Source organism: Pogona vitticeps, chromosome 2 (assembly GCF_051106095.1).
Source record: "Pogona vitticeps strain Pit_001003342236 chromosome 2, PviZW2.1, whole genome shotgun sequence".
In the NCBI taxonomy this organism is placed as follows: domain Eukaryota; kingdom Metazoa; phylum Chordata; class Lepidosauria; order Squamata; family Agamidae; genus Pogona; species Pogona vitticeps.
The window spans coordinates 264,532,864-264,558,485 of record NC_135784.1 but is presented as its reverse complement, the minus strand read 5'-3'; the positions used below and the strand labels follow the sequence as shown (position 1 = coordinate 264,558,485).

The 25,622-nt window shown below is 41.5% G+C and overlaps 1 protein-coding gene, 1 long non-coding RNA gene and 2 other non-coding genes across 5 annotated transcripts in view; 2 read left to right on the top strand and 2 right to left on the bottom strand.

Moving 5' to 3' along the window:
- Window positions 1–8,513, bottom strand: part of CHD1 (chromodomain helicase DNA binding protein 1) — a 59,324-nt gene extending 50,811 nt beyond the window's left edge. For both annotated transcript variants that reach the window (XM_020793223.3, XM_020793225.3), the window contains exons 1-2: window positions 8,375–8,513; window positions 6,221–6,433 (exon numbers count right to left, since the gene is read on the bottom strand). In XM_020793223.3, coding sequence (XP_020648882.3) covers window positions 6,221–6,273 — 53 coding nt within the window. In that variant the 5' untranslated portion in view covers window positions 6,274–6,433; window positions 8,375–8,513. The remainder of the gene's footprint in view (window positions 1–6,220; window positions 6,434–8,374) is intronic.
- Window positions 8,514–8,983: 470 nt separating this feature from the next.
- LOC140704923 (uncharacterized) lies at window positions 8,984–14,609 on the top strand. The gene is made up of 2 exons (XR_013542177.1): window positions 8,984–9,579; window positions 14,098–14,609. It is a non-coding gene; the product is annotated as an uncharacterized LOC140704923 (long non-coding RNA).
- A 5,745-nt stretch (window positions 14,610–20,354) lies between these two features.
- LOC140705218 (U1 spliceosomal RNA) lies at window positions 20,355–20,521 on the bottom strand. Its single transcript, XR_012084677.2, has one exon. It is a non-coding gene; the product is annotated as a U1 spliceosomal RNA (small nuclear RNA).
- A 439-nt stretch (window positions 20,522–20,960) lies between these two features.
- Window positions 20,961–21,127, top strand: LOC140705237 (U1 spliceosomal RNA). Its single transcript, XR_012084684.2, has one exon. It is a non-coding gene; the product is annotated as a U1 spliceosomal RNA (small nuclear RNA).
- Window positions 21,128–25,622: the final 4,495 nt, after the last annotated feature.

The window sequence follows — 25,622 nt, the reverse complement described above, 5'->3', positions numbered from 1 at the left end:
TCAATGAAACAGTCAATAAGAAAGTCTTTTCACTGCTAACTACAGTCATCTTTTCTTATTATTTTGATAACTCCTGCAATTGGGATAGGCTTAATTTCAATAATGAATCTTGCTATTAGCAATATACAACAGGAATTAATACCAACCTGCTTACAAGCTAGAAATGTAATGATTTAAACAATTTTGTCAGATATCCTCATTATGCAAGTCACCCAACCAACTTATTTCTCCCTCTCTCACTGCAATTTTATTATCAGTTTCCCATTCAACCAATGGTCAGTAACAAACAGTTCCAGTTACTGCAAATGCAACAATGAATCTTGTGGTAACCTGTTTCACATAAAATACTTGGACAACACATTATTACTTTAAACACTATATTTCAAGTATAGGTAAGGATTCTGTTTCTTGCAAGGAATTTAAAGCTTTGAGTTTTGTTCTGGGAATGTACATAGCACACTGCAGATTACATCTGACACATTTCTACAGATTTCTGCATGACAAATTTGCTGCCTTCACTCTTCATACACTTCCATTTTAGTGCCCCAAAGCATGGTTTGTGGCTGACTTCACGGATTTAGATTGCAAGGTAGGCATTTTATGACACAGACATCTGAAGAATTGTAAACATTATCCCCAAGTTTCAGCAACCTGCCATCTAGAGTTTTAAACAGTCAAAAATTTTGTTGTTGTTTAGTCATTAAGAAACAGTCAAAAATAACTGGGAGAAACTCTCCCAAAAAACCTACTACATTTTGCTGCTTTTCTTTTGCTTCAATGTCACTAGTAATTCTACATTTTAAATATATTTGCATATAGATTTGTCCTGGTATGCATGATAAACAATTAAGTTTTTAACTGACAAGTAATGGTGGATATGCACCAAGCAAGACAGTTTAAACAACTGAGAAAAAAGAATGTTTTGTGAACTGAACTGCTGGTAGTTGAGGATTCAACATATTCTATTTATTCATGTTTCAAATTGTTGTAAACTAGGGATATTTTAATATGTATGTTTAAAAGTACACACAGCATCAACTGAATTTTAATATTAATATTCCAATTTATTGTGATTTAAAATATATGTATACTTTTTAGCAGTTGTATGCCATTTTGAGTCCCTTCATCAGGAGAAAGGAAACATATAAATGAAGCAAATAAATAAATAAGAGTGGCACTCCAATCCAACAGTGTGTGTGTGTATGTGTATGTGTGACAAAGGCAGGTATGTTGTAATTTTATCATATTTTAATTTTGCATTCTTTTTAACAGCTGCCTCGGGTCCCAGTGCTGAGAAAGAAGCATGTGTATGGCTGTACCTACATACATACATAATGGACTAGTTTGCCAAAATTCTTAGCCTGAAATAAGCAGACCTTATCTCTCTGATAAATTGGTTTCCTGTAAACCTGATTGCGCCGTTCAGCCTTTGCATACTAGAGATGCAGCTTGAAATTATGGCCTCTTAATTTTGTTGAGATGTGAGGGTTCGCTCCTGACTTGCCCCGAATAAATCACCAGTCTTACATGGTTTTGAAATCAGAGTAATGTTTATTGCATTATTTAACAGAAGTCGTGTCAACAAAAGCGTTCCAACCTTTCTCCCTGTCAAACAACGGGTCTGACAGGGGTTTCCATTCATCAGCTTTGAAAGGGTTTCCCTCTTGAGTATTCCAGGGTCCTGGCCATTCCAGAGAAACACTTGGGTTTAATAATGGTCCATTCTCCCCCTCCAATAAGGGGATTGTGTCCTTGTCTCACTGGTCCACCCAGGCAAGGTCTGTGGAGGGATCAGTCATTGGCCATGGTCCTCCTGTCGCTCCATCTGCTGCATCCCCCAGATTCTCCATTCTAATCTTTTCCATCGTTCACCTTTTCCTTCCTCAGCCTCCTTCTCCATTCCTTAGTCTCTCTTTCCCCCCCAGTAAGATGGTTTGGGGATACAGTATTCTCCTAGCATCAGCTTCTTCTTTGGGGACTCTCAGCTTTTCCACCTTTCCAGTCCACGGGTCTTCTACCCACATCCACTCCCAGCCTGCAGGAAGTCCTCCTTCACCCCCTCTTATATCTGCTAGCCCCGCCTTCACCACTACCCACACTTTTTGCTCTGTTTCTCTTACACTCCTGTGCCTTTTTGAACCCCCGTAAAACTCCAGTTCTCACTCTTTTCTCAATTCTGCACTTCACCAGTACACCCCTCTATCTACTGCCTAGTTATTCTCCATCCTTCTCATATTGTATCCTCAAACATACTCAATAAACATTTCCAATAGAATGCAACAACTGTCAGCAGAAGAACAGGATAGAAGCTGTAGACAGTGATGTCACAAAGGTCTGTTGGCAGCTCCTTTAAAGCAACATGTCTAAAGAGAAATGGGAGGTTTTTGAGCTGAGTCTTCCAAGAGTGAAAAGTCACAGAAGCCATAAATGCAGCTTATTAAATTCTAAACTGTTTTGATGACATAATGATGACATAATAAATATATATTATGTCATCATTATGTCATCAAAACAGTTTAGAAGAAAGTAAATAGCTGGACTTGAGAATGCACAGATGCAGAGAATTGCATTAAAAAACAAAGATAACTTCATTAAAAATTCTATACTTCACCCTTTGTATTAATCTACTAATGAGCATTGTAATTTTGTCTTTACAACTGGAGATCTGTTCTGAATTCAGTTTCTATGCCAAACACATTAATACTCATGAACTGCCACACCAAGAACGAAGAATACTAATAAACTTGTTTTATCAGAACTCAGGCAGAACATTTAAACTGATAATTTGCCTTTAACCACATTCTACATTGGTTCTGTCTCACCACTACTTTACTGCCTCTCTTGCAGTTCCAAGACATCCCAGAAATCCCGCTTTGAACAGCTAAGTGCTAAATAATGATTTTTAGATATACCTGTACTGGCCAAAATCCAATTGAAATATTACGTAAGCATAAATCTATCAGCATTTCCACAACTTCAGAAATCAGTGTAGTCATTTTCTGTCATGTACCAAATCACATGCCTGGTAGGCAAGAGCAAAAGCCTATGCTGGCTTCTTAATTCACAACAATTTGTTGTTGAGATCTATGTCAATGGACTCACTGTGACAGACTTTAAGTAGCACGATTCTGGCCATCCTTGTACAGTATGTGACAGACAGGAAACAAACTGTCATATCTCAAGTTCTCAATCTCCTTGAGGCCAGCAGAATAAGGTCATCTTGCAGGAAAGGAGATATCTTGCTAACATCTATCCTGTGCCTCATAAGGCTGCAAAAGTAGCACCAACCTCAATCTGGCCTTCAGTTTGCATCTCGGAACCTATTCACGAGTCAATCTATCATAATTGTGACATTATGCTTGAATAGCCAAGGATCACATACTCTATCACCGGTCCTTAACCTTGGGTTACTCAGGAGTTTTGGACTGCAACTCCCAGAAGCCTTCACCACCAACTGTGCTGTCTGGGGTTTCTGAGAGTTGCAGTTCAAAAACATCCGAGTAACAAAGGTTAAGAACCACTGCTCTAGGTCAGCTGAAGAAGACTGGGAAACCTTCTGAAGCAAACTTTAGGGGCATGTATTGGGGCCATGTAAGAAGGTACAAACTCCAACTGCATGGTCAATTCATATAATCAACTCACACTGCAACAGATTTAAGACTAACAAAATACAGTTCTTCTCAATAGTTGCTACTTTAAATGGTTTTCAAAAAAGAATTAGAAAAATGTACAGAAGATACATTTACCACTGAAACCGGCTGTAAAGCTAAATGCAATGTTCAAGTTCAGAAACAGCTCATGACCACTACTAAAATACAACACTGTGAAAGACCTACTGCCATTGCACCACATTGTTCCCAGACACATCTAGGAGATCCATGTCAAAACCAGCATTCTGGACTGTAGCACTGCTCTTTGTATTCCTAAAAACACCTGTGCACACATGTGTAATATCTGTATTGATAAATTACTTTAAATGTAGAAAAACAACATATAAAATAGTCATATAAGAAAGCTGTTCCTAGTCAGATATTAAACCAATCTTGCAATCAATCACTTGCCAAGGAGTTTTCATATCTACATTGTAAGAGCCACTGTTCAAGATATCCTATAGCATAGGTAATAGCAGACTAGTAAAACTGTACGAGAAACACAATATAATCCTAAATATGTGTATTCAGACCGAGTTCAGTGGGGGTTACCCTCAGAGAAGATGATACAGAACTGCTGCCCAAGGTTTTATTCTTGCCTTCAAATATGAGTTTCCTGCTGCTATACTCAATTTCACACTCAAGTGTGCACACAGGTGCATATTCTAGGTGTATTTGCTAATAAGTGAAGTAGATAAAATAACAGTACTGAGGCTATTGTACATGAGAAGACATGACTCACTAAAAAGTGTTAGGAAGAGGGGAAGGCATCAGGCAAAGATATGGTTTCACTCAATAAATGAAGTTCTTTCCTTTAATCATTGTTGCTGTTTACATGATCAGGCTTCAAAAACCTGAATAGCTCACTGGTTTAGGTTTCTGGTTGAAGAGCTAGAGGTTGGGAGTTTGATTCCCCACCGTGCCTACTTGACAGGGGCTGGACTTGATGATCCACAGAGTTTTTTCCAGTCCTGCAGTTCTAGGATGATGGCGATAAACACCAAACAGAGGCCTTGGTGTGAAATGCAACCAAATACCATTCTTTCTTTATCTTAGAGCCTTGCATGAATACTTTACCATGTAGTCTCTGTATTCTAACTATTGATATTTGACAAAGTCAAAATGTTCCATGAAAGCTTATATTCTAATGTAGCATTTAGTCTTCAAGGTGCCCCTTGAGTTTGTAAGATCTGCAGGGCTATTAATAACAGGCCCTTCTGGAAGTCATCAATTCATAAGGTCAGCATAGGTCAAAGGTAACATGACAGCACAAATTAAAAACAAAGGTCCTTAAAGATGAATACTGAATTTTCTTATTTTCCATATTACTTTTCACTATCTATAGTCTTAAAATGTTTGTAGCAAAATTGTCAGTACTTTGTCAAAATTTATATGAAACATATATTGAGCACAGCTCCCTGAAAAACTTTGCTAAACCCCTATTTCTGTTTTATCTACCACTTGCATTTTCAGCAACACGCTACTGAGCTGGGGATGGATGCAAGGGATGGATAGAGGGAAGTTCTTTTCACTCTCACGCAATACCAGAACCAGGGGACATCCACTAAAATTGAGTGTGGAGAGAGTGAGAACAGACCAAAGAAAATATTTCTTTACCCAGCATGTTGTTATTCTGAGGAACTCCTTGCCACAGGGTGTGGTGATTACATCTGTCCTAGATGCCTTTAAAAGGGGAATCGACAGATTTCTGGAGGAAAAGTCTGTCGCAGGTTACAAGCCAGGATGGGGATGTACAATCTCCAGGCTTAAAAGGAAGGTACTTCAAAATGTCAGATGCAAGGGAGGGGGATCAGGAGACAGGCATCTAGTGCTCCCAGAGGCATCTGGTAGGACCACTGTGAGATACAGGGAGTTAGACTAGATGGGCCCTTGGCCTGATCCAGCACCGTACTTCTTGTGTTCTTATGAGCTGTTTTCTTATCATTTTATCTCTATTGTTTAAAACAGGTATGAAAAATAATGTAGTCTCATACAGATTTCCTTATACATGTAACTATTTCCTTACATATATAATAATCAGGACTTGATACAAGCAATATCTCTGCAGAGAGGTTTAGAGAGCCAGAGAATCAATTATTCCGCATGCAACTATACTTGTTTCATACAAATCTGGGGATAGTACTCCCTTGTCAACGAGGATATGAAATATCTGAGACAGAAAATGAGGATCAGAAGAAAAGAACACTGCAATAAGGTACAGTTCTGTTTAGGGCAGACCACAAAGTATATATTATGTATTACCTCATGTGGTATAACCAGATACATATTCAATGGGTATATTCCATCCATCTATCTGAATTATAACTATAAAGCTATTGCAAAAACACTCATATTTGGGAATACTATATGAGGCACATATAAATGGATTTAGTAGGATCTGGGCCTAGGCTCTTTCCTGCTCATTTATTTGTATGTAAATTCAATTATTTTCAATGATACAACCTTCAAATAAGGGCAAAAGTGAACAGTTTTTCTCTGACGCCTGACATTCATGTAAATATAAGAAAATATCACACACTAATGGCAAATCTTTAAATATAAATTTATACCTTGATTCTCCACTGCTGTTCCGTGCACTTTCTTCATCGCTGTGTCCATTCATTGTAAATATTCACCAGGATAAAAATATAAATAAAAATTCTTCCAGTTTCCAAGCTGGATATAAAATGTCCACTTAAGATAATCCTCTTCTTGATCTTCAGCTATCTCACATGTATACTGTTCTATTTTGTTCAGCAGTTCATAGTGTTGCCCAGATTACCCTAAAAAACAACATTTACTTGAGAAGTTGGCACATCTGTACAATTTTATAAACATTACATATTTCATTAATACTTAGCTCATTGGTTTCTGACTGAATTTATATGCTAAAATTAAACTCTGACTTGCCTTCTGTTCCCTCCACTTTAAGCACACAACAAGCATGAGATAGGTTAGATTACGAAATCGTGACTAGCCAGAGTCAAAGTGAGCTTTTTGAGCAATTACGTAGAGATTTGAACCCAGAACTAACTGACACTAAAGGTTGAAAGGATTCTCTCAGCAATCTTTGAAACAATTCTGTAAGGTGACTTCAGTATACAGAGGCAAAACAACTTCACACATTGGAGAAAATGAAGCACTTTGACACTGACTGCCATGATTAGTAGCAAAGGTAGCAGTATCAAGAAAAAATAAAATACAGACTAAGACTTTTTCTTCTACAGCAGTTCCAGCATACAGTAAGAATACGGGTACAATTCTAGGCCTACTTTCTAGAGGCCCACAAGATTGTTGCTCTAGTAAACAAGGTGGGATTATTTCTGAGTGTATGTGTAGGGACAGATAAAATCCATCAGCTGTTTTACAAACTGGGCCTGGTAGTAATACAGCTTGTGCTTCCCTGGATTCTGATCCAAATCCAAGTATGCATGTGCAAAATGGAGATCAGTTTTAAAAAATCTCCTAATCAGTTTCTGTATCACAAGGTTACCAAGGAGAGATCCTGATAGATAGTTGCACAGTGTTTTCTTTTAAAAAAATTTTTCAGTAAGAGCAGATCTGCGAATAAAGAGTTCTGAACACAAAAGCAACTCCAGCGGCTTAATATCGTTCTAAGCCTGCACGATACAAACGAAACGGCATTAAAGACCGTTGCCCGCGTGCGTCAGGCGGCTGAGTTACCGGCAAGCTTCTGCTCGGCTGTCCTTTTGAAAAAAAATAAAAAGAAAAGAGAAAAAAAGCGAGGGGGGGAAAGAGAGGGGGAACCCGAGCAAAAGGCGGGGCCACCGTTGCAAGCAGCAGGAAGCCACCGCACCGAGTCCCTGATAGCCAGCCTGACAACCAATAAGGAGCGGGCCTCGTGGATTTAGTGGGTGCCAAAACAAATGGGCTCCCCTCCCTCCGGTCCCCCCCTTGGCGTGGCGGGTGGCTCTCCCTGCTCCTCCTTGCCAGGAGCTTCCTTCCATGCTGCTTTTTAAAAGCCAGGATCACGGCCCTCGCCACTCCTGAGGCTGCTGGTTGGCGGCCGTCTTCCGCCCGCTCGCTCGCGACACCCTCCCCGTGTTCTCTCTCTCTCTCTCTCTCTCTCTCTCGCCTGTAACCGCCTCTCTTCAGCCGCCTGGTAAACAAAGGGAGATGGCGGGGGGACGCTGGAGGGGTCGGGGAAAGAAGCGGACTCAAGGCGAAGGGAGCAACATGGGCTCCGCGAGAGCGAGAGAGGGAGCCAGGCAGGCAGGGTGGCTGGGTGTGCGGGGAAGCCAAGAGGCACCCGAGCTGCCGGTGGCGACTAAACAAAAGCGGCATCTCTCCCTCCAGCGAGGATCCCTTCCCTGAGCCGCCCCCCCCCCCCACCTTCGGCAAGCCCCTTCCCACGCCACCCACCTGAAGCCCGGCTTTCCACGAGAGAGAGCCGCCCGAGGAGGAGCCGGGCCTGCTTCTCCGTTAGTCACCCACTCCAGGCCGGAGCGTCCGCCTGCGCTTCCCAGCGCCTTCGGGCCGGAGACTCCGTCCGTCCCTCGCTCCCTCCCTTCCTTCCCCTCTCCCCGCCTCTGCCTCACGCCGCCGAGGCCTGCTCGCTCAGGGCGTCCGGGCAAGCTCCGGCAGCCGACGAGGACCCTCCTTCGCCCTGCCTTGTCCCCGTCCTTCCCTCTCCCGGCCACCCCCCCCCTTCTTCCCTCACGCCGCCTTGCCTTCACTCTCCGACGGGCCGCCGCTATTCTTACCTCCGCGTCGCCAGGCCCGCCTGGCGGCCTGGGCCTCTCCTGAGGAGCCCAACGGAAAAGGCGAGCCGCCGAGAGGGGCTGCAGCCAGGCCTCGAGTCGGCGGACGAGCGGGAGGAGGAAGCGCACTCCGGGGCCGGCCTGGATGTCTTCGCTCGCTCGCTCTGCGCCGCTCCTGGCCCTCCCTCTCGGCCTAGCCAGGAAAAAGGAGGAGGAAAAGAAAGCGCGAATCCCTCGGGGGGGGGGGAAGGAAGAAGAAAAAAAGACGGCGGAGCAAAGGCCTGGGGAAAGAACGGGTTAAATTTGAAAAAAATTAAAGGAAAGAGAAAAAAAAGGCGCCCGAGGTCAGCCGTTGCTTTAAGTCCTCCCGGCCGCCACCGCCGTCACGCTGCTGCCGCGGCCGCTGAGCGCTGCCTCCTCCTCCTCCTCTTCCCTCCCTCACCCTCGCTCCCCCCCTCCCCGCGGCCGATGGAAACCCCGGGCGTGATGTCAGCCTTGGGACCGAGCGGGAAGGCGAGGGGAGGAGTCAGTCAGTGTGGGAAGCGGGCCGGGCGGAGGGCCTCGCCGAGCGGCGTGAGGGGAGAGGGAAGGTGGGCGGGCGGGCTGAAGGACGGGAGAGGAGGCCCCCGCTGGGAGCGGGGACTGGGACTGCTGGAAGACGGGCGTGTGTGGGTCCGTCCTCGGTGTGGGAAACCGCCCGCCAGTCACGAGAGACCAGCTGGGAAAAGTCATTTCGGGACTCGGTGTGCGAAATTGGGGAGAGGGGTCGTGACGGTCCCTCCCCCGTTCGAGTAGGCGGATAAATTGAATTCGGTCCAGGAAACTGTGCGTGTAGGTGGGAGAGAGACCGTCTTCCTTTCCCTCTCGTCTTTGCACATGGGCGGGCAGCCGGGCCCCTGTTCTCTTCCAAATTGTTTCTCTCCGGTGACCCTGCTGGGAGGCGTATGAACGGCCGCGGAACGTCTCGGCTTGCGTGTGTAGTAATAGAAGCAGGAGTTTGAGGTCGTAATCCTGTACGCTTGCTTGAAAGGAAAACTCCCTGAAACGTTCGCCTAGTAATGCCTGGCTTGTTTTATTTCCTGTTGAACCCGTTAAAACCAGCCCATTTTATGTTTCATTTAAGTATATATCTCCAAAGGTTGTGTGCTCTCTGTTAATAATACCTGTCAGGACACTCTAGGATAACTACAGTAGTCGATTTCCAGGCGGTGAGTAAAAGTTGTCATACTGTATCTTTATTTTCTCTTTTCTCTAGCTGAAAGAGTATTTTAGTGCCACTCAGGCAGCTTACTTGCTAAGTGGTTGTATGTTGATCCAATTAAGAAATGTGTATTCAGTCAACTTAAAATTTTAATGGTTTCGCCTTCTTGCAGTAAAATTCATACTACTAGATGTGGAATTTTAAACCTACATCTCTTGAGATTATAAACCTCATTCTGAAATATCTGGAATTTGAGTCATAGCAACTGGACCTCTTTTGTTGTTAGGGTGAAAGATTTCACTATTCATCTAAGTAGTTTCATCAGAGAATTGGTAGGAGACCCCTGATATATCCTCTAGCTGGGTTTCTCTTGGTCTGGCTTGTTAGATGGACAAGATGAGTGAGGTTGAGTGAAAATCCCAGCTCTTCAGTCCTTCTACACTCATCGTTGTCGTTTTGTCGTGTCCTACTCTTTGTGAACCCATGGACCACAGAACGTCAGGCCCTCCCATCTTCCATTGCCTCCCGGAGCTGGGTCATATTCATGTTGGTCGCTTCAATGACACTGTCCAACCATCTCGTCCTCTGTCGTCCCCTTCTCCTCTTGCCTTCACACTTTCCTAACATCAAGGTCTTTTCCAAGGGTCTCCTCTTCTCATGAGATGGCCAAAGTATTGGAGCCTCAGCTTCAGGATCTGTCCTTCCAGTGAGCACTCGGGCTTGATTTCCTTTAGAATGGATCGGTTTGTTCTCCTTGCAGTCCAGGGGACTCTCAAGAGCCTCCTCCAGCACCACAATTCAAAAGCATCAATCCTTTGGCGGTCAGCTTTCTTTATGGTCCAGCTCTCACTTCCATACATCACTACAGGAAAAACCATAGCTTTGACTATTTGGACTTTTGTTGGCAAGGTGATATCTCTGCTTTTTAAGATGCACCCCACACACTCCTGTGCCCAGCCTGATGAAAATCTATATGGATCAAAGCTTGTTTTTGTCCGTGAATTTTTATCATCCGCTGTCACATTCATTTTGTGTACAAGGGCCACGTGTCTTTTTTCCTTTTCACTAAGAACTGTAGTTCCTCATGTGGTTGATATGGGATATTACATATAAGACTGTTATATTCCTTTCCCTTATATTTCAAAAATTAGAATTCCCTTGGAAGGATCAGTGGTCACTTAGTCAGTTTCATAGTATAGGCCTTAAAGATACTGACTTTTGAAATTATAATAGCAGGACTAAACTTCCAAGGAGTCACTGGGTAAATTGCATTGTCAAAGCAAATTACTTTGTTTTGGATGCTCAAAACCTGAAATCCTTCAAGATGACATTTGCTGTGGAGAAAATGGGTAGGTTCTATGGATGATAATAATAATCATCGTTGTCATCGCCTTCCCCCAGTGTCCCCTATTTATTTTCCCTCAAACACAGGTCCACCTTTGGACACGATATACTATTTTCTCCCTTTACACACTGCCACCAGTGGATCTTTATCCACACTGTAACAAATATGTTTCTTAGACCCGGGCTGCCAAATATAACAGGTTTATTTATTGTTTGATTGGTAAATCACAGAAGTGAAGTCATAGATGTTCTTTTATTGTTCAGTCATTAAACTTGGATAGGATTACACATTTGCTTATTTGTATTCATTCACATTAACCACTGTACCAATATCTTATGACTATCTATTATCTATTACTTTTATCTCTTATCTATTCTCTAACACAGTGGTCCCCAACCTTGGGCCTCCAGATGTTCTTGGACTACAACTCCCAGAAGCCTTCACCACCACCTCTGCTGGCCAGGATTTCTGGGAGTTGAAGTCCAATAATATCTGGAGGCCCAAGGTTGGGGACCACTGCTCTAACACACACCATCTTTCCAATCTCTGTCTTAACACTTCTAACTCCCCTCTGTCTCCAACTGTTCTCCTGACTCCGCTTCTCCTGTCCTGCCATAGGCTCCTGCCCTAAAGCTCCATATGACGGACAGGCATGACTAGGGCATTCCACCACAATCATCATCATCATCTTAGAACTGCAGAGCTGGAAGGGATGATTGAATCCAACCCCTGTCAAGGAGGCCCAGTATGGAATCTAACTTCCTATACCACTGAGTTATCTGGCAGTTCTGTTGGTGCATTCATCATGACAATAATAGCACCAAAATCATAGATTCATAGGATAATGGTGTTGGAAGGGGCCTATAAAGATATCTAGTCCGAACTCCTGCTCAGTGCAGGAATCCAAATCAAAGCATATCTGACAGATAGTTGTCTAATTTTTTTTCTTGAATGCCTCCAGTGTTGGAGCACTCACCACCTCCCGATGGTACATAAAATAGCAAGCTTACAGCTAAAAGACAGTTTCTTATCCATGCACCCTTAATAATATCCTAAATTTAAGAAAGAGCAAAAGCTGAAGCTAGAAAGCTAGCAAGTATAAGGGGCCATCCTGTATATTGTTCAGAGTGTCATAGGAACAACTAATAGCTTGCAGGGTACAAGTGGTAAATGTGTGTCTAGCACATGCATCTGACTGTTCCCTTGAGGCTAGGGTATTTAATCTGGAGCAGCAAAGTATAAGGTCCTTTATGTCATCATGCTATGAGCCTTATCTGCTATAAAAGAGAACGACGTCTCAGGGCTGGGAGGCATAATTCTAAGGGAGAGAGAAATTATCATTTGAAAATAAATGTATTTGGTGACAAGATGGATTTTTTATAACCTGAGGATATGCCTCTTAGAAGGGAAGTGTGTACCTGGGAAAACAAGTCATTAGTAGCATAAAGAAATTGGTTTGTCAGGTATGTTTTCAGCATGGTAACCTTCCTGCTTGGTGTAAAGGCTGTGAATGCCATTCACTGTGTAGAGATCATATAGAATTTCATAGTTGTGCACTTTTGAAACCAAAGGTGACTCTGCAGTCATGGAAGAAAAACTACCTTGGAATGTGACAAAGAAACTAAGATTGTATGTGCAGTAATATCTGTTGTGCTGATTTAATTCTGAATGATGCTTAGACTGGATGTGAAATGGAGGTTTACTGATGTCACAGGGAATAGGGATGACTGTTATTAAGTACAGTGGTGCCCCACATAGCGATGATAATCCGTTCCGGATAAATCGTCGCTATCCGGAAACGTCACTATACGGAAATAAAAACCCCATAGGAACACATTAAACTCCGTTTAATGTGTTCCTGTGGGGGATAAAGTCACCGCTAAGCGGGAATCCTCCAAAGGGCCGCCATTTTCGCCACCTCGGTAAGCGAGGAATCGGCACGAAAACGCTGCGGGTGGCCATTTTGTTCTTGCGGCCATTTTGGAACCGCCGATCAGCTGTTTCTAAAACATTGCAATGCGAAGATCGGTAAGCGAAATGCTTACCGATCATCGCAATGCGATGTTTTGCCTATTTAAACATCACAATGCGATCGCTTTTGCGATCGCAAAACCTGCATCGCTATGCGGATTCGTCGTTAAATGGGCTGCTCGTTATGCGAGGAACCACTGTATATGCATGTGTAGAAAGCTGCCTGAAAAGCTCAAAAAGGTTACAGTAAAAAAATGCCACAAAAACATCACAGTGCTAAATCCATTTGTTATTCCCAAATATACTAGACCTGGGAATGAATGGGACATATGAAGTCAACATGCATGGAAGTCCAATTTATTCAATGTGTCTATTCTAGTGAAGATGAGTAGCTGAATTTAGCCTAAACGGCAGACTCTTGTCTACTAATTTCATTAAAGAAACCAAGAATGTTCAGAATAAGTCCAAATAAGTAATTGTGTAGGTAAGATGAAAATGAAATTGACTCAGATGCCATAAACATTATAGTTGGCACATTGCCCATAATTCTTTTACTTATGCCTGTTAGCATCAGTACAGTGTCATAAAAATCATTGGCAGTTTGTCACTAATGAAGAAGTTATTGGTTGTACTGTATTTTCTTTTCTGCACCAGTCACTTGACGGTATGTGGTGCAAAATACAAATGCTGACTACTTAAATAATGCCAATTCACTGCTGAGTTTAATGCTATTGCACTTACACCAAGGGACGTGGTGGCGCAAGGGACGTGGTGGTGCTGTGAGCTAAACCGCAGAAGCCTGTGCTGCAGGGTCAGAAGACCAAGCAGTTGTAAGATCGAATCCACGCGACGGAGTGAGCGCCCATCGCTTGTCCCAGCTCCCGCCAACCTAGCGGCTCAAAAGCATGCAAATGCGAGTAGATAAATAGGGACCACCTCGGTGGGAAGGTAACAGCGTTCCGTGTCTAAGTCGCACTGGCCATGTGACCACGGAAGATCGTCTTTGGACAAAACACTGGGTCTATGGCTTGGAAATGGGGATGAGCACCGCCCTCTAGAGTCGAACACGACTGGACAAAAATTGTCAAGGGGAACCTTTACCTTACTTACACCAACCTATATATGCAGTTGGATTCTGACCATTTTTTAAACAAATATGTGAATATACTGTAAGTTCTTCAGAAATAAAGCCATCCTTTCATTCCACAGCCTCTAACAGATTTTCTGTGATGAAAGACAATCAACAGGAGCCTTGGAACCTTTGAAGGATTGGGATGGACATTATTTCCAGGAAATTGCTGTGGACGACGATGTTATCTGCCGTATATAGCTGCTCAAATAGGTTCTCAATAAGTGTACCTACAGAATGTGCATATTTTTCAGATTCTGGAAGTGGCGATAATATGAGGATTGTTGGAAGTGAAGTCATGTAGTGATCATGAAACTAAAGAAGGGATAACGGCTAGGTGATCATCAAACACAGAAAGCAATTAACTTTAGAGAGAAGTTAATAAGGAGTCGACACACGAAGGTGTCCTCCAGCAGAGCCTTTCGGTCCTGCCCCAAGAGCTCCCTTTATTAACCTTACAGATTATTGATAGTATTCAGATAAGATACTGGTTACATAATGCCAATTAGGATTGGCCAAAAGAAAGGCTTTGAAATTATGCTGTCTGTCTCTTTTATTAATACAAAATAAACTTACTACTACACAAAATAAACCTATATAAAATACAAAACAATACAATACAACAAAATACAATTACCCATCTGCTCCCATCACCTTCAGGACTAGTGTTACACTTCGTTTCATCCATTTTCACTCCAAAATTTTATTGTTCCCTCGGTGTAAACCCCCTCCCTCTCCAAAATACATGTTCTAAAAATACATTCCATATTTTCTTAAAATCATTATTTTTCATTTGGCCTCTACTTATTTTCACACCACACGTCAGTTTATCATTAATTGCCATGTCCCATAATTCTCTATACCATTCCTCCAAGTTAAATTATCATTTCTCCAGTTTCTTGCAAAAATTATCCTTGCTGCCGTAATCATTATGTGAAGGAGAGAAAGGGAGTGAGCCATCCTCCGCAGTTAAAGGAGCAGAAGGAGGAGGAGAATGTATAGAAGGGATACTGGTAGAGGTGGAGCCTGACGACCGAGAAGTACAGGAATATAGAAAAGTGTGTCTGGCTGACGAAAAGGGGGAGGAGCTTGATCTGATTGTGTGGGAAGATATAAAAGAGGACGAAAGGGCGGGAAGTTTCAGGGTGAAGAAGAGCGAACTGGTGGATAAGAAAGACAGATCAGTGCAAACAGAATGGAGCATGGGCCAGGAGGATTTCCGAAAGTTGTTAAAGGAATTCCCTAACCTACAAGTAAGTGGAGGCTTACTACCAGAACCACCAGATTTCCTAACGCGCGGGCAGGAGTTGGATCCACTAGAATGGACTGTGGTGGTTTATCGACGCAATCAACGTGGGGGGAGGAGGGTGATCTGTCCCAGTCCCTCTTTGATGCAGAGCCAATGGGAGGGGGACTGGGCGAGACACCCCTGTTGCAGACCGTTTGCACGGTCAGAACTACTCTGATACAGCCTATGACCGACCGAGAACGCTTTGGGCCAGCCCCCCAGTGAGATGTAAAGAAACAGAGAAAGTTGAAACGGTTAGAAGTCATAAGCTGTTACCCGAATTGAGTCTGATGGACCCTTTCGAGCCTGTTGAGTTGAGTTTGTATTTGAATAAAATGGATTCTGTTAAATTGCCTCCTGTCCTCTTTTCCGCGACTTCCACGGAACCGCCCTCGGCCGAACCGGCCAGGACTTACACATTACAGTATTATTATTAAATCCTTATTTTCTTTCACCAGTTGATCTTCCTTAATCAGATTCAATAAGGCTATTAACGGAGACATTTGAATATTCAATCCAATTATTTCAGATATTTCTTTAAATATTAAATTCCATTCTTTCTTTTTTCGCATAGCCACCACATATGTAAATACGTCCCCTTCTCTTTTTTACAGCTCCAACATAATGTTGACACACTTTTATCCATTATATTCATTTTGACCGGCGTTAAATACCACCTCCATATTACTTTATAGCAATTTTCTTTTATCCTTACTGACATGTTCTTCATAATTCTCTGATCCCATATTTTATCCCATTCTTCTCCTATTGCTTCTCTATCCAAATCATTTTGCCATTGCATTTTTAATCCTAGAATACCCTGTTCAACTTGAATTAATAATTTATATATTTGGCTTACAGTTCCTTTTCTTTCTGTCTTTTCCTCTGATTTCAATCTTTTTTCTATAATCTCTGCTCTCTGTCTCTATGGGAAAGAGGAAGAATGGGCAGCCACTGCCCCCTCAGGACTCTCCGCGTCCCGCTAGGAGAGTGTGCTCATCACTACAACAGGAATACAGCTAGCAACCTTGGAGATAAGCGTTCCCACCTTTCCACTTTTCATTTTCTATTAAAGCAAAGACATAAATTCTTGCATATATTTTGTTAAGTACTTATAAATCTTTTCTACGAAAGACAGAAGGCGGAGCTTTGCAACAGGTAATTACGAAAAATAAGGTTGGTATACATTGAATAAACAGTAGCAAATTACAAAAGTATGAAGAGCACAATTGCATACATGAAAACAACAGCATCAAGGAGCTGGCATTCAGCTGAGAGACAACAACTACTAGAAAAGTTTCAAAATGCTCTTGGATGTTGACTATCTGGGAGCAAGGTTATCAAAACACTTGGTCCTTGTGGTTGGGTAGAATTCGTTGACCTTTTGCATGCTGTATTTTTGAGAGCTGGGAGCCAAGTTTTGTTGAGTTTCAAATTTTCCTCTTTTTTGTTGAACTCTACCCAGCCACAAGGACCAGGGATCACTACACACAAAAGACCAGCTAACGACACCCATCAACCACAGTGACAGATAATCTTTCCTTCTTATCTCAACAATACACCCACAACAAGACACATTAATCACCCATCTACAGAAAAAGACAAAAGCCCATCTTACAGCCATAAATACTCCACTCCCAAGCCAACTACACCAGAGCACAGAGTGCTGTCCTCTGAAGATGCCGGCCACAGAGACTGGCAAAACGTTAGGAAGAACAACCTTCAGAACACGGCCAAAGAGCCCAAAAAACCCACAACAACCATAAGTAAGAAAGAATGGAATAATTTTTTGAAGAAATGAGGGAAATGAATGGATTAAATATTTAAATGTCTCCATCAATGGCTTTTTTGAACATGGTTAAGAAAGATCAATTGTTGAAAGAAAATAAGGATTTAATTGTGATAATGGTTACAGCACCAAGGTTAATATTTGCAAGAAATTGGAAAAATGATAACCAAGTTAATTTAGAGGAATGGTATAGAGAATTACAGGATATGACAAGTAATGATAAATTGGCATGTGGTGTGAAAATAAGAAGAGGCCTATCAAAAATAATTATTTAAAGACAATATGGAGTGTATTCCTGGAATATGTATTTCGTAGAGGGAAGGGGTATACGCCGAAGGAAGAAACAATTTTTGGAGAGAAAATAGATTGGATGAATTTTAAAAATATTATTAATGCTAGCCCTGAGGGTGAAGGTGGCACTGGTATATTATGTAATTGTATTGTATTGTGGTGTTAGATTTATGTTGTTTAGGTTGGACGTTTGTTTAATTAAAATTAAATAAATAAAATTGTAAATGTGTTGACATGTTGCAAGTTCCTAGTTTTGTTTGTAGTCTTTTTTCAGAAGATTTATATTCTGAAACAGAATATAAATATTTTCCTAATTAGCTTTGATTAATACCTCCATAGCAAAAAGTTGGTTCACACTTATTTCCAGAATAATAAAATTGACTGAGTCCTGGAAATATGGTAGCATTATTTTGGGATTTTTGTCATACCAAGTTTCCAGTCATTTAACTGATCAGACTGAAACAATAATACATGGAGGGTGTGTTGCAGAACAGGTGCAGAATATGCCTATGAATGGCTCCACATCATTAACTGTATGAATTTTATTCAGCTTGTGTGCAATTACCACTGGAACTTTATTCTGAAAAGTTTTGATGTAGACCCTCCTTGCAACATCAAGTTTTTGCTCCAGTTCAATTAGATTTTGGTGTCCTGACTCCTCAGTCCTACGGAGATTTGTGCCTATGTTTCTAAGCCCTTGGTGTATCAGAGCTTTAAAATGTGAAATGTAACACAATTCTTGTTGCTTTGCAGTTTTGAGTAGTTGTGGAGGCTGACTCCCTCCCTCTAATGGAGAAATACCTCCATTAAGAACTCTTTTTTCCCTAAAGTAGAGCTCAGGACAGCTGGAGATGGGAGAGGAAAATCACCCCAATTTCCTTTGGATCTCCTCCTATATTGCTGTATAAAATGGCTGTATGTGAGAAATAAAATATAAATTCACAACTATATATGCAAGCAATTTCTGACCTTGTACAGGGCAAAAAAAATCTGCTTAAAGTCAGTTGCTAGAAAGGTATTTTTATCTTTTTGATTGTAGCACGGCTTGCAGGACTCAGATACACTGAATGTGGGTCACAATCCCTATTCCACAAAGGTTACACAGAATACCCTTAACATTGTAAGTCCTTTTCAACTCTTTGCTATTCTGCACAAATTAGTTTCCTTTCATTTTGTTGGATTTGTATGATTAATGTTGTGCAGATGGTTTTTGACAGAAGTGAGTCTGAGTAGTGAGGATTAAAACAACAACAATAACAGGGCAAGCCAGTAGTGCAGAAGAGGGGTGTTTTTTTTGGAAATTATAACATTCTTGCAGTTCATCTATGAAACTGTTCTGTGGCACCATGTGAAACAAGATGTAGCAAGCAATGTTGCCATTCCGCTCAGAAATCAGTACAGTAATATCCTCTTGTCTAAAGGTGGCTTATTGCAAAAATATTAATTTTTCATGTTTTGGGACCAGCAACAGTTGTTCATATTCCTCCTATTTAGCAGACATGAACTTAAAGCAATAATAGCACATCACATGGCTCTGCCTTCCCTGTGCAATGCTTGCCCTATTTATACCTCCTTTGGAATTCTTTTAAATCTTACAGCTCCCTTGGTTAGTGAATTGCAGCCCTAGTTTTGATGGAGGGTTTGAAAATAAAAAATATACAGTACTTGTGTTTTCCTTCACAAATCTCTTTAAATCCTCTGCCCACTTGACTCACATAGATAAAAAAGCCAAGTGTGTCTCCTTCAGAGGCTGAACAACAATAACAGTCACACTAATTTCCTCAAAGGCTAGTGCATTCTGAAGAGAATTGCTGACCTGAGGTGCATGCTACTCATTTGCCTTTAATTCACAGGAAGTTTCTTATGTCTTAGTCATTAAGGTTTAATTGCCAGGTTAAGTTTAACTATATCAATATAATTGTGTGTCACTTGTGCTTTTTAAGTGAGAGGTTAATGGTCTTGCTCCACTAATTTAAGGCACATGGGATTTTGTTTTGCACATAAGATGTAAATTAGCCGGCTATAGCACTACCATAGGAACAGTATTATAGTAATGAGACTACCCATGGCCTCCTGCTGACATTACAACTCTCCCCCTGGTGGCTTTGGGCAACATTCTCAAACTAGGGGTCATCTCAGAAAAAGAGCAAATGGAATAATTTGCTCATTGTGCTCCCTTCTTTTGGGAAGCTTAATTATATTTCTGGAGACCTTTCCCCTTCCCAGCATTTTCTGTCTTTCTCTATTTTTAATTAACAGCAACCACTGATTAATGTTAGTGGTTAACATCTTATATGGTAGATGCTATTAGGCATCTCATCCAACCTCCAACTTTGCATTCAACTGCCAAAGTGAAGTGTGCCTTGCCTTAAGCAGAATGCTGATGTGTTCAGCTTGTACAGCTGTGTCTTCTCCCCTTTACAGTAAACAAATGTGCTGAATCACATTCTGGCTTGTTGGCAGGGCTTATACCATGGGGGGAGTGAAGGGTAGGAAATGATTTCCCCAATATTTCTCATTGCCACTTTGTCCTCTGCCTCTGGCTTTTGACTTTTTTGAGCAATGTTACGCTTCACAAAACGATTTTTCCTATGGGTGATTTTCACTGGACAATGTTTGGGTCCTTGCCTTGCAAGGTTTTTTTTTTTTTTTTTTTTGACCCTGTTTTGCAAGATTTCCCCTGTTGGAACACACATTAATTACATAAGACCTACTTTTTTTATCCCAAAAAAGTGGGGGAGAAAGTGTGTGCTGCTGGCTTTCCAGGGTCTGCCTCCTGGAAAAATAGTGGCATATACTTAATCTCTCACTTTTTTGGGATAACAAAGTAGATCTTATGTAATTAATATGTTTCAATGGGAGAAAAAAAACATCTTGCAAAGCATTGCCAATGGGGCTATGACTGCAAATTTAAATGGTAGAGGATGGTAAAAACAGCCAGGAACCAAAGGATAATGAGATTATAAAAACCAGGGAAATCACAAAGGCAATCCCCCATTAACACAAATTACACAGTTGAGTTCCCCCCATTTGGGGAAATCATAGGGATCAGCAGCATACCTGAGGTACAATGGATAAGCCTCACCACTGGGAAAATTGCTTTTATGACATGGTATTTTCCCTGCAAGGTATGAGTTAGAATGGCCCTTTCACTTCCTACCCCCTTCTGTCCCCTGACCCCCCAAGGCATGGTGACCCCCTGGCTGCACCTCCCTCTCAGTACAGGGCTGCACAGCCCCAGTCCTGCCAGAGGCCAAGAGAGCTCCTCAGTGTTTTGGAGTGCCCTGCAGGACCCCCATCAGGGGCTAAGAGTTTCTCCCACAATCCTCTAGTGCACATATATTAGCATATGCTAATACCTTATGCTAATACATATGCACTAGAGGATTGTGGGAGGAACACCTAGCCCCTGAAGGGGGTCCGGCAGGGCACACCAAAACACTGAGGAGCTCTCTTGGCCTCTGGCAGGACTGGGGCTGTGCAGTCCTGTACTGAGTGGGAGGTGCAGCCAGGGGGTCACCATGCCTTGGGAGGTCAGGAAACAGAAGGGGGTAGGAAGTGAAAGGGCCATTCTAACTCATACCTTGCAGGGAAAATACCATGTCATAAAAGCAATTTTCCCAGGGGTGAGGCTTATCCATTGCACTTTAGGTATGTTGCTGATCCCTATGGTTTCCTCAAACATGGGGAACAGAACTGCTTAATTTGTGTTAATGGGGGATTCCCCTTGTGATTTCCCTGGTTTTTCTATATTCATTTTCATCTGTTTTTCTTCTTCTCAGGACCTATTCCAAAGGCAGCAAGTCTTGGTGATGTCTTTTATTTCTCTCTTTTCCCCCTGTGGTAAAGGATCAGGGCAAAAGGAGTCATCATTATCAGGAACCAGGGGGCTGCTTTGACTCCTTTCATCCTCTTTGCTAGAGAGAAAGAGAGAGGGCTGGTTGTCTGAGACCCACTGCATTTCCAAAGGCAGTGCAGGTGAGGGGATTGCTTTTCCCCAATATGGTATGGGGAACTGTTTTGCAAGACGATGTCTTCTTTGGACAATTTTCACAAGATAGTGATTCCCCCCCCCCATTGAAACACATTAAATAGATTTCCATGCATTTTAATGGGGAACTGGGTTTCGCAACATGATGTTTTTGCAAGACAGCGATTTCTGTGGAACGAATTAAAATCATCTTGCGAGGCACCACTGTAATATGCTATTCTGGAGACCACTGCATTTTGTACAGTACTTCCCTTGCACTCCAGCCCTGTAGTTCACTGTCTGCACTGACAATTCCTCCTGCTTTGCATTAAATAAGGTTGCTTAGAAAAAGATGACAACACAAAGATAGCTAGTGGCAAGTACTCCTAAGCTTTTTTTCTCCTGAACTTCCTATTTTTCTGGACTTTTTCAGTGATTTCTTGGAAACAGTCCAATCTTTCTTTGACTTTTGTTTTTTAATGCCAAAAAAAGTTAATTGCATTGCAAATTAGAGGGAAGTACTTTGCCCATTGCTAATGCTGAGTGGACTTTGGGTATTGTTTTCCCAAGATGGCCAAGTGTCCAAAGAGGATAGAGCAGGTAGAAGTATATTTTGCTAATGTCAGCTGAGCTGCTCCTTAGAAAGAAGATTGAAATAAACTATAAATGGAAGCGAAGATAAGAGACACAAACATGAAGAACAGAAAATGTCACTTTATTTGAAATAAAGTGCATATAGATAGTTTAGCTGCATAAAGATAGTTCCACACATTATGAAGTTGAAATGTTGCATAAAATATTCTGTGCAGGGGAGAGTTATACTGTACTCATAGAGCTTGTTGGATAACTCATTGCCTAGTTGTGCAGCCAGAGCTCAGGAATTTAATTTATCGTGTCTCCCAGGAGGAGAACCAGCCTATGTAGTCTTGGGCAAGCTGTAGAGACCCACCAGAAGAAGTAATCATCTCTGAGTATTATATAACTTGGAAACCCTGGCAAAGGTTCACCATATTATGGAACCAAATTGATTACAATAATTCATTATGATTTCATGGAGAATAAGGAATAACTAATTAGAAAAGATTTTCAAGATTTAGCCTACGGTGACTTACACTTATAGGGTTTTTTTGTATCATTGTTAGGTATTATCTTTAGTGGATTACTAATGCATTTGAAATGTAATGCGATATTTTGGCCATGTAATACAGTAAATGTATTACTGAACACTGGTTTTGGATTTTGCCTATGAACTGCATTGCTATGTTTCTTTTTATATTTCTGCATGTGACTTATTTACTGCATCAGACAGAAGGTGCTGTTGTGTGTATGGTAGTGGGAATCGCATCTCAAGAACTTGTTAGATCATAGCTGTATTGTATCCTGAATCATACACCTATGGTTATACCAGAAGACATGTATCTGTAGCTGCTTATTTGGAATCTGCATCACTTCACATACATCTTTTGTTTGGTTAATGGATCATAATTAAATTGGCTCCAGAGGACCAGGAAACTGGTAGATCCACTCACAGCAAACGTTTCAGATGAGTATTTATTTGTGTAGAACCCAGATAAATTCATTTACACCTCAAAAGTCTTCTGGATATCTTTCATAAATATATTATAAAATCCACCTTTTTTCTGGGTAGAGAATGAATCGAGTAGCAGGTAAACTGATGCTTCTGTATTTTCTTCTTTATAGAGCGAGCTTCTGTCTTAAGTGCAGGATAAATATAATTCCAAAAGTATAAAATATTACCATTATTCCAAATGTGTGTGCAAGTGTGTATTATGTGCCGTCAAGTAAGAACTGACTTACAGTGACTGTAGCAGGGCTTTCAAGGTAAGTGAGCAGTTTAAGGAGTGGTTTTAATAGTTCCACCCTCCCTGTGAGTTTCCAGAATCAACTGCGGATTCGAACCCAGGTGTTCTGAAAACCAGTCCATTGTTCTATCCACTACAACACACTGGATACCGGATTGCAAAGATAGCCAAGTGCAAATATATCAACAACTGTATTCTTAGAGTATATTTGCCCTTTTTGAATCACAATTAAAAATGTAAAAAGAGTGTGTAAAAAAAATTACAAAGACACACCATAGAAAGTATTATTATAAATATAAAATATATTTTTCCTTCAGAAATTGTTGTAGGAAGAAGGAACAGGAAGATTTTAAGGAGGCAAACCCTTGGCCTCCTCTTTTCACAGAAAATCTAGGACTCTCAGGGAAGGAGTTCAGGGAGTGAGTAGATCACAGGTGCCATGCCTAATGTCTAGGCCTCATTGCCAGCAGTCTTTGAAAAACTGGAAAAGGTTGAGTCCAGGGCAAAAAATGGATTAATGTGGCCCCCAAAAAAGTATTCCCTTTGCTGGAGAGCCATGGACGATCAGAAGATTATTGTGTCTAAGGAAACAGATGCAGCTGGAGGGTTGTGGAAGTATGAGGATGGGGAATTCAAAAAGGCCCATGAGGTAGTAGTTTCAACCATTAGAACCTCCTCTATTTCTGTGATACATAAGGCACTCTAGACTAAAAATTTGCTGGATATTCAGGAACTATTTATGTCATATCTCAGTTATCTTCAGAAAGGGAAGCTGATCTCTTGCAGACAGTGAAGAGAAAGGACTTGGTCCTCTCAGGGAAACTCTGGGGGAAAAGGGCTGTGGCCAGGTCTTCCAGTGAGGTGTTGCATGCTGAGGGGAGATGGGCAAATGTAAAACTTATTTGCCCAAGAGGGTCAAGCAAAAGCAGCATCTCAAGGTCTCTTCATAACTAATTGGAAACAGCTGGATGTTCAGGAGAGGTATACTGAGCTATAAATTCTGTGGTTCAGTCAGCTTGTGGGAGGCAGCTTAACAGCCTCACACTCATGCCCAGGTCTGTGTTGCTTGGATGCCTCAGAATAATTTACAGCCTGGATCATCTGACAACCAGTGATCATTCTGCCTGTCCCTGTGATATAAATTGATGAATGGCTTGCACCAGTCTTTTAGGCCTGATCCACTGACACTGATCACTCTTTTGGAATTGAACTAGCCTTGAAGACACAGCTCAGTGCTTGCTGCCTACAAAGGTCATATATGAGTTGAAACAATTTTAAGTCATTTTCCTCCTATATAACAATTAAATCTCCTGTCTACTCTTTTGACTGCCATCACTCAACTGCTCTCAGTTTTTGAGGCCAAAATATATTCTGTATGCCCTTCCTTCAATTCTGTTGATCTCTGTGGTCTTCAGGAAAGTGGGGCTGCTACAGGTTTCATTGATAATTCTGGTTGTGCCATGGCTAAAGGGCCATGATTTACCAAGGTTCTTCAGGTGACATCCCATTCATATACATCTCATACCAGGAAAAGAATGAAGTACAGACAAGTTTGAATTATACTGCATTTTGTCTGTGCATTGGATGCACCTGTTCCATCCAGGCTGCAAATCCTTTTTAAAGAATTGCTTATGACTAGAGATGAGAGTATTTCTATTCGTATACCCAAGCAATGTAATGAGGTTCTGGCCCTCCCTCCCTCCCTCTCAGCTAGGCTATTGGATACAAACAAGACTACACCTTTGTTTGTAATGATCTATAGATAACCATATGTTGGGCAGTATTCTTTCATTTTTATTGACTTACATGTGAGGATTATAATAGCCATTTTTTGGAACCGTATGTATGCCCCATTTTGGTGCTTTTTCTAAAAAAGAAAAAGTCTGCCCACTTTCTAATTTGGCTGAGGCTTTTAAACAGCAACTAACCATATTATAAATGATTTACATAGTGAAGGCCTCAGTTCATCAAGAAAATGAGCCCTTATGTACAGCAAATAACCATATTACAGGTGTGAGATTTTAGGATCAAAATACAAGGATTATTGATTTTGTAATAGCTACAATTAAGCCGTAATTTGGTAAATCGCTATGTTGCAGTCATCTCCATCTCTACTGGGTAGCTTTGTATGAACAATCAGCTCATGCAAGAGCAAATATAAATTCAAATTGTACATCTCAACAGGTGCATGGACTTGTGCGTTTCCAGTTTTAACACTTCTGAACAGGTGGTCAATTGCCAATAGTTTCCATAGGATTTTTTTTAAAAAAAGATCTTGACAGCACAGTTGGGGTAGAAGTAGAGAGGCAGAACGTGTTGCATCAAAGCCATATATTGCAAGCCTGTTGAGAAAAAAATGTCTTTGAAAATCATTTATGTGGAAACTGAAGAAGGCATAGATGGGGTGAATTTTTCCCTGGCCTTCGTTTTAAAATGCTTAATCA